At 45.1% G+C, this 13,320-nt stretch overlaps 1 protein-coding gene across 6 annotated transcripts in view; it reads right to left on the bottom strand.

The window, feature by feature from the left end:
• Positions 1-1,638: 1,638 nt before the first annotated feature.
• The window catches only part of SLCO2B1 (solute carrier organic anion transporter family member 2B1), a 139,056-nt gene continuing 127,374 nt past the window's right edge, over positions 1,639-13,320 (bottom strand). For 5 of the 6 annotated variants that reach the window (XM_033947387.1, XM_033947391.1, XM_033947390.1 and 2 more), the window contains 2 exons: positions 3,648-3,768; positions 1,639-2,290 (listed from right to left, as the gene is read on the bottom strand). In XM_033947387.1, coding sequence (XP_033803278.1) covers positions 2,038-2,290; positions 3,648-3,768 — 374 coding nt within the window. In that variant the 3' untranslated portion in view covers positions 1,639-2,037. The remainder of the gene's footprint in view (positions 2,291-3,647; positions 3,769-13,320) is intronic. The other variant, XR_004539737.1, reaches the window with a different exon arrangement.

The following is a 13,320-nucleotide window of genomic DNA, read 5'->3' as shown; positions in this document are numbered from 1 at the left end:
TTGTCAGCTGGTAAATTTCAAGAACAACAATTATTGCAACATAACATAGTGCCTGCTCTGAGGGACACAATGTTCAAAAGAAGATAACAAAGTACAGTCAAACCTCGGTTTGCGAGTGTTTTGCAAGACGAGCAAAACATTCTCACAAAACTTGTCTCGCAAACCGAGTGTTGACTCAATTTGTGAGCACCCACCCCGAGAACCGGCATTGCTCCCCCTCCCCCGCGCGAACAGGCACCCCCCGGCCGACCAACTTTAACTCACCCCCCGTCTGGCACTGGCACGAGAACCGGCATCGCTCCCCCCCCCGCTCACAAAGGCCCCCCACCCATCGAATCGGCACCCCCCCCCCGCGAGAACAGACACCCCCCGCCCGACCATCTTTAACACACCCTCGGCGAGAGGGAGAATTAGAAGGGCTTGAGCATGCGCAGATGCATGCTCAAAGCCAGCAGAGGCAGGAAGAAGATCTTCAAGCGGCACCGGCACGTCCTGTGGGCTGCGTGCCGGTGCCAGATGGGGGGGTGAGTTAAAGTTGGTTGGGCGGGGGATACCTGTTCTCGAGAGGGGGGTGCCAATTCGAGCGGGGGGCCTTTGCGAGCAGGGGGGAGCAATGCTGGTTCTCGTGCCGGTGCCAGACGGGGGGTGAGTTAAAGTTGGTCGGGCGGGGGTGCCAGTTCACGCAGGGGGAAGGGGCGATTCGAGCGGGGGGGCCTTTGTGAGCGGGGGGAGCAGCGCTGCTAGCCTCAAGGGGGGGGGAACGTATCAAAGCGAGTTTCCATTATTTCCTATGGGGAAACTCACTTTGATATACGAGTATTTTGGTTTACAAGCATGCTTCTGGAACGAATTATGCTCATAAACCAAGGTTCCACTGTATTAACAAAAATACAGCTTTAAGGTTAAAAAACAAGTCCATTAAAGATATTAAAAATACAGGACAGTAATATGCCTTCTTTACGAGGGGCCGCTGTAAAATTCTCAGCCCAACCAAGAGTAGAATGATGTAGAGCCATGAAAAAAGTTATTTCGCACTTTCCTTGACACTTTTCGTTTCAATGAAGCAAACGGGCACAAGTAGAGGGAAACCGAGCCATTGTGACATCACCGATGAGGTTGGCTCTTAGGCATTGGTGGAATGAGGCATTATGACATCACAATGGGAGGGGCCACTGAAAAGTTCACAGCCCAACCAAGAAGAGAATGATGTGGAGCCACGAAAGTTATGAGTTATTCCTTACTTTTCTTGACACTTTTCACTTCAAAGAGACAAATGCATCTAGCAACGGCATCCTATCACCATCTAACTAACCAATTAGGTTGCATGTGAAAAAAAAAAAAAAAAAAAAAATCAATGCAGCGAATGGCATTGAAGGTACCATTCATGTGACTAGGCATGCTTAAGGACGCCTGAGGCCGGTGCGGGCATGATTATTTTGATTGACAGGAGGCTCTCAGTCGGGTTTATATTCACAGTATTGATATTTTCTGGCCTAGAGTAATTTGATTTCTAAAACTATATGTGATATAAGCTGATCTGGGGGGAGGGGAGGAATCTATACATAGGATAGCAAACACTCTGAAAATTGTCTTTTATATAGTGTAAACACTGTATCAATGATAAAATTAGACAAAAAGTAAAATGGAAGTAAATGGTATTTAATCTTATCTCATAGCCTGCTAAACCACCTTAGAAAAATAAAAGCAATTCATCTTGGTTGGCTTTCCCAATCAGAAAATACGAGGAAGAGATTTATTCCATGGTTAGTTCTTAACTCAGCTTTAGCCTTTGGATCCTAAATCTGTCTCTCTTGTCTCTTTTTTTCTTTGAGTCTTTCCTCAATTCTGTTTCATGCACTAGACGTGGGCATTGGCTCAGGCTTTACTTCAAGCTTTATTACGGAATCATTCTTAGTCTTTGAGTCGACTTTTTGAGTCTTTGAGTCCTTGAGTTGAGTTTTTGAGTTGAGTCTTTGAGTCTTTGAGTTGAGTCTTTGAATCCTTGAGTAGAGTCTTTGAGTCCTTGTGTTGAGTCTTTCAGTCTTTGAATTGAGTCTTTGAATCCTTGAGTAGAGTCTTTGAGTCCTTGCGTTGAGTGTTTGAGTCTTGAGTTGGTTCTGCCTTATGTGCATTGCTGGATTCTCTCTTGGAATCCGCCTTCTCCATTGATGAGTCATTCTCTTCATCTAAAGTAGGTGCTTCCTTCTTTTTTTGTTGTCGGAAAATTAAGTACACTCCCAGGTAGCAAACAAATGCTATAATCTGGTAAACAACCTGTAGACCAATGTATCTGAAGGTATAAAAAAAAAAGAATAAACACATATGTGGCAGTTGATTGTCCAGGAGAATCACAATGATCAGCTTCATAAGAGATTAAGGGGTCCTTTTACTAAAGCTTAACAAGAGCTAAGAAGGTCATTTTAAAACCAGTGACATAATAAGAGGACTGCCCTGGATGCTACCTTCACAAGAAGCACCGGTGCCTCTCCTCCCCCCATGTACCTCCTTATTATGTTGACGGGACTAAATCGCGCGAGACAACATCGCGCAGACAACTGAGCGCAAGGTTGATGGCGCGCCGAAGAAAAGCACTATTTTAAAGGCTCCGACGGGGGGTGTTTACTTAACAGACATTGCGCTACCATTGTGGGGGGCTTGGGGGGTTGTAACCCCCCACATTATACTTAAAACTGAACTTTTTCCCTACAAAACAGGCAAAAAGTTTGGTTTCAAGTATAATGAGGGGGGTTACAACCCCCCAAACCCCCACCCAACGCCAGCGTGATATCTGTTAAGTAAAGTAGGGGGGTTCCCCACCAACACCCCCCATCGGAACCCTTTAAAATACTGCTTTTCTTCGGCGCGCCGTCAACCTTGCGCTCAGTTGTCTGCGTGCCGTTGTCTCGCGCAATTTTGTCTATGAACCCCTTATTATTGCTAAGTCTTGTTCCCGGCATGAGCAACATCTTCCACTTGATGCTCGTACCACCCTCAGCTTCCTTCTGACATCACTTCCAGGTCACGGGGACAAGTTCGTGACATCAGAAGGGAGCTGTGTCTGGCTGCTTGCGCCGGTGGATATTTCAAGAGGTATGCGGGAGGCGCTCAAGCGGCGGAAAAAGTGGAGGGGACACTCAAATGGCGGAACGAGGGGTGCAGAGCACGGCGGGTAGAGTAGGGGGGCTGCACAGCATGGCGATGCAGGGTGCCACAACCTCGGACACTGACCTCCCTCGCCACGCCACTGTTTGTAACTATGAGCTTTTAAGTACAATCAAACCTCGGTTTGTGAGTAACAAAGTTTGTGAGTGTTATGCAAGATGAGCAAATCACTCTCGCAAATCTTGGCTCACAAACCAAGCATTGACCCGATTTGCAAGTCCCCACCCCCAAGAACTGGCATCGACCCCCGCATGTCCGCCTGCCCGCACACTTACCGCAATCGGGCACCGGCACGCAGCACCAACCCAGATCTACCACTATTACATCTAATCTCTCGTTATCTGGGCTTTATAGTGGATATAAATGTTAATCTTTATCTGACCCTCACGGACCCCCTGAAACCCATCCATGCTCCCCAGATTAAGAAGCCCTGCTCTAGAGCGAAGGGCTGACAACCTTTATCTTTAAACCAATAATAGACCTACCTGAATCGGAACAGATCATTATCATAGTACAGACAAGACTTTTTCTCTTCACATTTCTTTTTCCAGACCAAACAAGTGCTGTCAATGATAGTACCATAAATTACAGGTCCTGGCAACCAACCTGAAAAACAAGACATTTTGGGTAGAAGTATGAATGAAAAGATGATTGCAATACAATTGTCATATACAGCCATATTATTCACTTAAAAAAAATCATCAACTACTACTGTCCTTGTGGAAATTTCTTTAAGAAGTTCCTTTACCTGACTGATTGTTGAAATGTTGCCATTTGGTTTGAGATGATATTTGTTATTTTTGCCATTTTAGTAAATACAATAAAACCTTGGTTTGCAAGCACAATTCGTTCCAGAAGCATGCTTGTAATCCAAAGCACTCATATATCAAAGTGAATTTCCCCATAGGAAATAATGGAAACTCAGACGATTCATTCCACATCCCCAAATCTTTAATACAAAATATTGTATGTACTTGTATTTCAAGACTTTGCTCATTTAGAACAGTCACTGCATTCCTGATGTGTCAGAGAGAGAAGAATCATCGGCTCATTTGTGATGTGTGTATACTGTATGTACTTGTATTGCAAGACATTGCTTGTATATCAAGTTAAAATTTAATATAATGTTTTGCTTGTCTTGCAAAACACTTGCAAACCAAGGTTTTACTGTATTGTATTTTACATAGATTTATTTATCTTTGTTGGGTGATTTATGTGACTGGGTTTTGAGGGAGAAATTCTCTGATTATTGGTACCTGAATCCTGACTCTATGACTAATGGAGGCAATAAAACATTTTGAATTAATTGCATTCAGTAAGTTGGCATACAAGGAAATATTAAATTCTTACCTCACTAATCTTCTTTCTAGTAGAAAGGTACATTGTTCACTGTGAGGACGGGCTACTGGGCTTGATGGACCATTGGTCTGACCCAGTACGGTTATTCGTATGTTCTTATCAGTCTTGACCAGTGTTTTATGTTCCTCTCCAACTGCAAGTTGTGTAAAAGACATCATTTACCTTTTTCGTCTCTGTCTCCTTTCTCAATGGACTGTTCTATAGCTCCTCAGTTTGTCCCAACCCATTATAAGAAAAGAAATAAAGAGGAATACTGGGGAATGGGTATGGGAAACCTCCCTGACAAATCACTTCTGTTCTGCTCTGCAACAATGATTGTTAAACAATCTCTGGCAGGATGGGCCATCAAGACTGATTTACTTCTCTACCAGAAAGAAGATTATCAAGGTAAGAACCTAATCTTTCCTTCTAGTGCAAAAGGTACATATCAGTCTTGACCAATGGTACACACCAAAGCAGTACCCTGAGACTAGGGTGGGGCAGATGACTCTGCTGTGAGCATCGAAGACCCAAATGTGGCGGCCCTTTCTGCTACCATGTCCATGCTGTAAAACTTCATAAAAGTATGGAGGCTGGACCATGTAGCTGCCCTACAAATCTCCTCGGGTGGTACCACCATGCTTCTAGTGGAATGCACCCTCAAAGAGATCGGCGGCTCTTTACCACAGTCAGTGTATGCAATCAAAATCGTCAAGCGAATCCATCTGGAAATAGAAGCCTTTAAAGCTGACCTTCCCAGTCGACAAGGACTGGTGATCACAAAAAACTGATCTAAGAGACGAAAATCATTCGTTACCTTTAGGTAATGGAGAAAAACTCTCTTAACATCCAGAAACTTCAACACTCTGTGTCCTCTTCTAACTTGTGGGTTAGAATGTGGGTAGCCGGACTTCCTGATTTACATGGAAGGTCAAAACCACTTTTAGGAAAAAAGAAGGTACCATGTGCAGAGAGACCCCAGCCTCTGTAAATTTGAGAAATAGCTCTCTGCATGAGAGCGCCTGCAACTCCAAGACTCTTCTCACTGAGGTAATAGCCACCTGAAAAACTGTCTTAACAGTAAGATCCATCAGGGATGCCTTCTGAAAAGGCTTGTATGAAGCTTCACAGCAGCCCTGCAAAATAGTGTTAAGGTTCCAAGATAGAAAGAGGAGGATGCAGCCTGAGAGCACCCTACAAAAATCTGTCTATGTCTGAATGAGAATTTTGTGATAATTTCTCCACTCGAGCCCTGAAGCTTAAGAGGGCTGCCACCTGCACTTTGAGGGAGCCACTGCCAGACCTTTCTTAAGTCCAGCTTGGAGAAACGCTAGGACCACTGACACTGAAGCTCTTGAAGACTCCACCTTCACCATAGTACCTGTAACGCAACATTTAGTCAGTTGAGCCTGATATAAATTTAATAGATGAGGAAATAGGGTAATTTGAAATGATTTGTAAAACTCTACAGTGAACCCATCACTACCTGGAGCAGATCCAACTCTAAGGGATTTCAACACTGTTTGTAATTCTTTTAGTGATATAGGCTCTTCTAGACTTCCTTTTATATGTTCAGGAATTTAGAAAATCCGGTGGCATTGCCGTATGATACTGTATTTTTTGGCATGTCAATGAGGGCTAAGAGCCAAATATCTTTGAACAATAATAAGCTTTTACTTATTATGGCAGGGGTTGCCATACAACAGATTATGAGTAATTGGAAAAATTGGAATAGATTGAATTATAGTTTCTGGTGGAATTCTTTATGTCATATATATAAAATGTTATCCACTTGCGTAAATGCGCTGTCGCACAAATCTCTATGCACTATCATAGGATTATAAGAGACTAACAGGGGTCTCAAGTGATGTAATTTTCAAAGCCACTGGCTGATAGTGGTGATATATATAAAATGGAAAGGGTAATAGCTACACAGCAGGGGTATTTAAGAAAATTTCAAGACGTTTGGGAGCCTTAAACAAATTATTGTAATGATTAAATGCCTTTTTTCCCTTTAATTTTGTATGTCCAAGGGTGGGGGAGGGGGAGGTGTAGATTTTGGTCTTTGTATAATTATAAGGAATGTTAAGAAGGAATTTATTATATGCTTTTAGGTGATTTAAAAATTGTTATGGAATGGGAGGGAGGGGGGAGATAAGTTTTAAGATGGATTATTGGAGAATATTAAGGGGGTAATAATCAAAAACCAAAAACGTCTAAAAAGTGTCCTAAATGGCTACTTGGACGATCAAAAAGCCTGATCATCCAAGTACCCATAATCAAAGCTGGTTTTTAGACGTATCTAAAACCAACTTAGGCCTTTCCCCTGCCTCTAAACGCACAGAGAGAAAAGAGGTGTGTTTAGAGGAGGTGAAAGGGCGGGCGGTGGGCCGACCTACACCTAGGCGTACAACACCTATAACCAAAACAGTTTAGTCGGCACTTAGACCTGTTTGACTTAGACGAAAGAAAACCAGGTCTAAGTGCCGAAAAAGGGGCCTCTTGCCCCAGGCACCCGTGGCACCCCCGACATATCGGGGCAAGAGGGAGCCAAAGCCCTCTTGCCCTGCTGCAGCCGCGACCTCCCCGACACGATCGGGCCAGGAGGGAGCCCAAGCCCTCCTGGCCCAGGCGACTCCTACCCCCACCCCCCACTACATTACGGGCAGGAGGGATCCCAGGCCCTCCTGCCCTCAATGAACCCCCCTCCCCCCAATATCCACCCCCCCAGAACCCCCGACCATCCCCCCGGCTGACCCCCATGACCCCCCCACCCCCACCCCCCTTCCCCATACCTGGTTTGAAGTTGGCTGGACAGACAGGTGCCCAAACCCGCCTGTCCGGCAGGCAGCCACCAGCAGAATGAGGCCGGATTGTTCCAGCCATCCCAAAGGCCCGCCCATAGGTGGGGCCTAAGGCGCCTGGGCCAATCAGAATAGGCCCGGGAGCCTTAGGCCCCTCCTGGGGGCAGGTGGACTTCTGCCTAATGGAACAACTGGGTCTCTAGATGCAACGGAGCACTCTTGGTGTCTCCCTCCCTGTTGACACTGGCCACTACTGTGGCATCATCTGAGAAAACCCTGACTGCTTTGCCTTTCAGGACAAACATCTGTAATGTTGGTTGAATGGCTCACACCTCAAGTCGGTTTATCGACCATTTCCTCTGAGAAAGCAACCAATGTCCCTGAACAGGATGACCCTTGTAATGACCCTTCCAGCCATAAAGGCTGGCATCTGCATTCAGGATCTCCCAAGAGGAAATACATAGAGGCATTCCTATTGACAATAACTCTAGTTGGAGTCACCAATGCAAACTTTGATGGACCCTCACTGTCCAGGTCAGCAGCATCTGCAATGAATCCATCTGCGGAGACTAGCGGGACAATGGCTTGTTCTGAAGGGGGTACATATGAGCTGTTGTCATCTACTGGATGTCCGGATGTACCTGGGCTTGTCCTCTTTTTAGGGGACATGTATGGGCGTCCGGACAGCTTTTCAATACGCTGCACCTTGTCCGGGTTTTGAAAAGCTTCCAGCTTGGGATCGTGTTGGGTGGGCATCTCCACATGCATGGATGCCAAGCGGTGACATTATACATATGCGTGTGATATCATCGCGTCACCCATGTGCAGATGCCATCCTATCATGGCTCAGAGAAAGAGAACAGGTTGAGGGGGCCGGGCAGGGGGTGAGGCTGGGGTGAACAGGGCATAACGTGGATGGAATGGAATGGGATGGGGCGGGGTAGAACTTGGTGGACCTGGGGGTGGGTCCATGGGTCCACATTTTACAATAGTAAAATCTGGTAACCCTACTGCCATCGACCCTAGCATATGGCATCACTAGGAGGTCTGTAATCTGGCATGTGAGCTCCAGTTTGTGTGGCTCAGGAAGAAAAACATGGCCCTCCGCTATGTTGAAATGGATTCTCAAGTACTCCAGGGACTGGGTCAGCTCCAGGTGGCTTTTCTGGAAACTGATAATCCAACCCAAGACCTGCAACAGCTGGACAACTTGTGCCACTGCTTTTTCTCCATCAGACTTGGACGCAGCTCTGATCAGCCAATCGTAAAGGTACGGATGCATCTGGACGCTTGCCTTGTGAAGATGCGCTGCTGCCACTACCATCACCTTATTGAAGGTGCGAGGTGCTGTCACCAGGCCGAAAGGGAGTGCTGAGAACTGGAAATGTCTCCCCAGCACATGGAATCTCAAGAACTTCTTATAATCTGGAAATATGAGAATGTGTAAGTAGTCTTCGTCAAATCCAAGGAGGCTAGAATTTCCCCTGGTGCTGCTGCTACAATGACCAAACGAACAGTCTCCACGCAGAATCGGGACACTTTCAGTGCTGCATTGACTGTCTTCAGATCCAGGATTGGCCTCCAGTCGTCCAAGCCACTCTTGGGTACTATGAAGTAAATAGAGTTCACGCAGAGCAGATCTCAAAGACATCTTCCAACTCGCGGGTAGAAGAAAAGACTGAAGAACTACAACACAGTCCAGTGAAAAAGGAGGTAGAGCTGAAAAAGGTAGATGGAGAGGAAATTAACCCACTGGTCAATACTGATGTATCTTTTGCACCAGAAAACCTCTTAAATAAATTGCAAGCTTGCTGTTGTCCCGCTATTGATGGATGCTAGTTGGAAGATTTTATAGATATTGATATGGAACACAGTTTACAATCTATTAACACTACATAGCTCTCCTGATACAGGCCTAGTGGCCGAAATACGATTCATGTCGAGTTATTTGTTGACTTTACAATAAATTTGTTTGGATGCCGTTTACTTTTTGAGCGGCTTGTTGACTCTTTGGTCTTTTCTTTCCTCCGCAGTGCTGTCGCTTGCACTTTGTTTTGTGGAGGACATTGCCTTTAACTTTTTAGGTTTAAATAAATAAATAGATCAGTTACAATGAGAGACTGGGAATTTAAAAACAGTAACTGGTCCACTATGATGTACATACCGGGTAATTAATAAAAATGTCCATCTCGTTACAAGTCTGTGGGGTTGTACCAGTAAGCAAATCAAAGTTGCGCGGGTAGTTTTGCTTTAATTTTGGCCCAATAAAAAATTACCAGCTGGAATTTGCCCTCTTTCCATTATTCAACACTTTGCACTTGCTCACGTTAAATGCCTTCTGTCATTTGGATGCCCACTCACCCAACCTTGCAATGTCCTCTTGCAATTTTTCACAATTCTCTTGTGATTTAACAACTTTGAATAACTTTGGGTTTCAAGGGCAAGTTGGATGCACACCTTCTTGCAAATCACATTGATAGATACGGATAAACAGGTTTTCATCGGGGAACACCTGGCTTGGCCTCCGCGTGTGCGGGTCACCGGACTGGATGGACCAATGGTCTGATTCGGTGAAGGCGTTTCTTATGTTCTTACTGGTTATTCCCATCGCTAGATCATTTATAAACAATTTATTCCGAGAAGCTTAGAAGCAACATACATAATCCTTCAAAACTTAAACAAGAGACACAAACAAAGTCATAAAATTATAATTAAAACAATTCCGCTGTCCAGGTGCTTCATCATCTCTAAATAGTGCTCAAGGAAAGGCTTGCTGAAAATGGAAGGCTTTCAATTGCTTTTGAAAGTAGTTATTAAATCGATCTATTGTAAGTGTTGTTCCAAAGAGTTCCAAAATTGTGGACTAGAATCATAAAGTCTGAATCTCTATAAGAAGGCACATCAAGAAAACTTTCCCCCAGTGTTCTTAAACTTCTAGCTGGCCTGTAAATTTTCAAGGTGGATGTCAAAACCCAAGGAAAACACCTTATACAATGCTTTAAAAACCAACAAGCCAATTTTAAAAGGAATCCTCCATTGCACTGGCAACCAGTGAAGCTGAATCAGAGTTGGTGTATTGTATTCGCAATGAAAGATTCCAGAGATGAATCTCTGAGACACTTGAATAGAATTTAGTTAGTTAACCAGCCGTGTTGACTCTGCCCATGGAATGGCATCAAAATAGCTGGTTTTGATTCGGGTGCTAACCAGCCATTTTCAGTGGCACTGACTAGTTAAATGCCACTGAATATCTGACAGGCCAGGAGCTTCTTTTGGCTGCTTAAATCACCCCATGGGAATATACCGTATTTTTTGCTCCATAAGACACACTTTTTCCATCCAAAAGTGGGTGGAAATGTCGGTGCGTCTTATGCAGCAAAGATACCTTTATTTTAAACACCCCATCCCTACCCCGTCGTACCTTTTTAAATGCCTGCGCCCGATACGGCTCTCCCTAGCGTCGGTGAGCACCCAGCTATCTTCCTCGGCTTCTCCTCAGTGTCCTCTGGACTCCGCCCTTTAAATCTACCAGTAATTATGGCTGTCCAGATCCAGCATCCCACTGGGGCCCTCGCGACGGGCAGGGCCTTACCTCCAAGCTGCTTCCCGCGCCCAGCGAGAGAGGTCATCTTCCGCACTGTAACCACCACTGAGCTAACTACGGCAGCCTGAAGAGCGAACCTAGCAGGCTGCTGTTAGCCTCTGAAACACGTTCCCTCTGCTGCGGTCCCACCCCTGACGTCAGGGGTGGGACCGCAGAATTATATGGCACAGGACCTGCTTACGTTGGAAAGTTGGTCCTCAACCTGGCAGCTAGGCTTCAATGCTAAGAAATGTAAGGTCATGCACCTCGGAAGCGGAAATCCATGCAGGACGTACTTCTTGAACGGAGAAACTTTAACTAGGACTCCAGCAGAACGAGATTTAGGAGTAATCATCAGTGCAGACATGAAAACTGCCAATCAAGTGGAGAAGGCTTCATCTAAGGCAAGGCAGATATTGGGTTGTATCAATAGAAGTTTCGTCAGCCGAAAGCCTGAAGTCATAATGCCGTTGTACAGGGCCCTGGTGAGGCCTCATCTGGAGTACTGTGTGCAATTCTGGAGGCCACATTACAGTAAAGATGTGCGCAGAATTGAATCGGTTCAACGGACGGCCACCAGGATGATCTTGGGGTTCAAGGGTCTCTTGTACGAAGAGAGACTGAACAAATTGCAGCTCTACACTCTTGAGGAACGTAGGAAGAGGGGAGACATGATCGAAACATTTAAGTACCTCACGGGACGTGTCGAAGTGGAAGATGATATTTTCTTTCTCAAGGGACCCTCGGCCACAAGAGGGCACCCGCTCAAACTCAGGGGCGGAAAATTTCATGGCGACACCAGAAAGTATTTCTTCACAAAGAGAGTGGTTGATCATTGGAACAAGCTTCCAGTGCAGGTGATCGAGGCAGACAGCGTGCCAGACTTTAAGAATAAATGGGATACCCATGTGGGATCCCTACGAGGGTCAAGATAAGGAAATTGGGTCATTAGGGCATAGACAGGGGGTGGGTAAGCAGAGTGGGCAGACTTGATGGGCTGTAGCCCTTTTCTGCCGTCATCTTCTATGTTTCTATGTATAGAGTGAAGAGAGAGAGAGAGAGACTGCAGAGAGGTAGAAAGATTCTGGACCAAGGAGGGAGGAAGAAAGGAGAGAGAGAGAAGCAGAGAAAGACCTGGAAGAAAGGAGAACAAATGCTGGACATGGGGATGGGATGGGGGTTGTAAGCAGAAGAAAAACAGAGAGAGAGAGGGGCCCGGACCAAAGGGGAAAGACAGGAGGCAGATGCTGGACTAAGGGAGGTGCAAACAGAAGAGACAGAGGGGGAGAGACCCTGAGGACGAACAGAGAGATGCAAGATCATAAGAGGGAGAGAGAGGGAGACCTGGAACAAATGTGGTGGGAGATACAAAGGAGAACTGACACTGGATCTGGGAAGGGTAAGCAGAGGGAAAAGAGAGAGAGATCAGGACCCTAAGGGGATGGGGCTGAATTATGAAACAAATGTTGGATTCACATCCAGAAGGAAGTCCCACCAGAAACTAATTAAATCACCAGACAACAAAGATAGGAAAAAAAATTTTATTTTCAATTTGGTGATCGAAATGTGTCAGTTTTGAGAATTTATATCTGCTGTGTGTATATGAAAAATGAAAGGAAAAAATTGCATTACAATTAGTAGGGGAGGGGGGGACAGGGTGCAGAGCCTGGGAAGGAGTGTGGGGTTGGGTGCAGAGCCTGGTAGGGAGTGAGGGGGGCTGGGTGCAGAGTCTGGTATATGTTAGTACACAATTTGGTTCAGAATGTTTTCTTTCTTGTTTTCCTACTCTAAATCTAGGGTGCGTCTTATGGTCAGGTGCGTCTTATGGAGCAAAAAATACAATAGCTAGTATTTTAAATAATTCTGACTTGGGGGTATACATTAGCTCAGCATTTTCTAAAATATGTTCATACAGAGTGCCCACATAAACACTTCTTGATTTTAAATGGTTACAAAATTGAAATGGCTTAACTATAGTATCAAAGAATTGACGATAATCCAGCTTTTTTTCCTTTTATGCTCTATTTCTTATGTACTCTAGTCTTAATTACATGTGAACCGAGTCAAGCTCCGTTGGGAGATGACCCGGTATATAAATTGAAGACTAGATTAGATTAGATTAGACAGCAAATACAAGTCCCAAAAAGTACGGTTAGCAGGATCTTACCCAATCGATTGCACTTTCACCCTTATAAGCTGCAATTGATGCAGAAGTTACAACCTTCAGACAATGTAACAAAATGACCAGGTGTTCCTCAAGTGGCCCCCAAGATCAATGGACATTACTGTTTGTGACTTTTTCCCTTGGGGGATAAGTACCTCCACTACTCACAACTATGGATGATCTGCAGGAAGGCATCACTGAAGCTATAAATGCGATCACGCTGTATATGCTTCAGAGAGTCTAGTCCGAGCTCGATTATCACATCGATG

This window comes from Geotrypetes seraphini, chromosome 6 (genome assembly GCF_902459505.1).
Source record: "Geotrypetes seraphini chromosome 6, aGeoSer1.1, whole genome shotgun sequence".
NCBI lineage: Eukaryota > Metazoa > Chordata > Amphibia > Gymnophiona > Dermophiidae > Geotrypetes > Geotrypetes seraphini.
The sequence above is the reverse complement of the archived record's forward strand: the minus strand, read 5'-3'. Positions and strand labels throughout refer to the sequence as shown.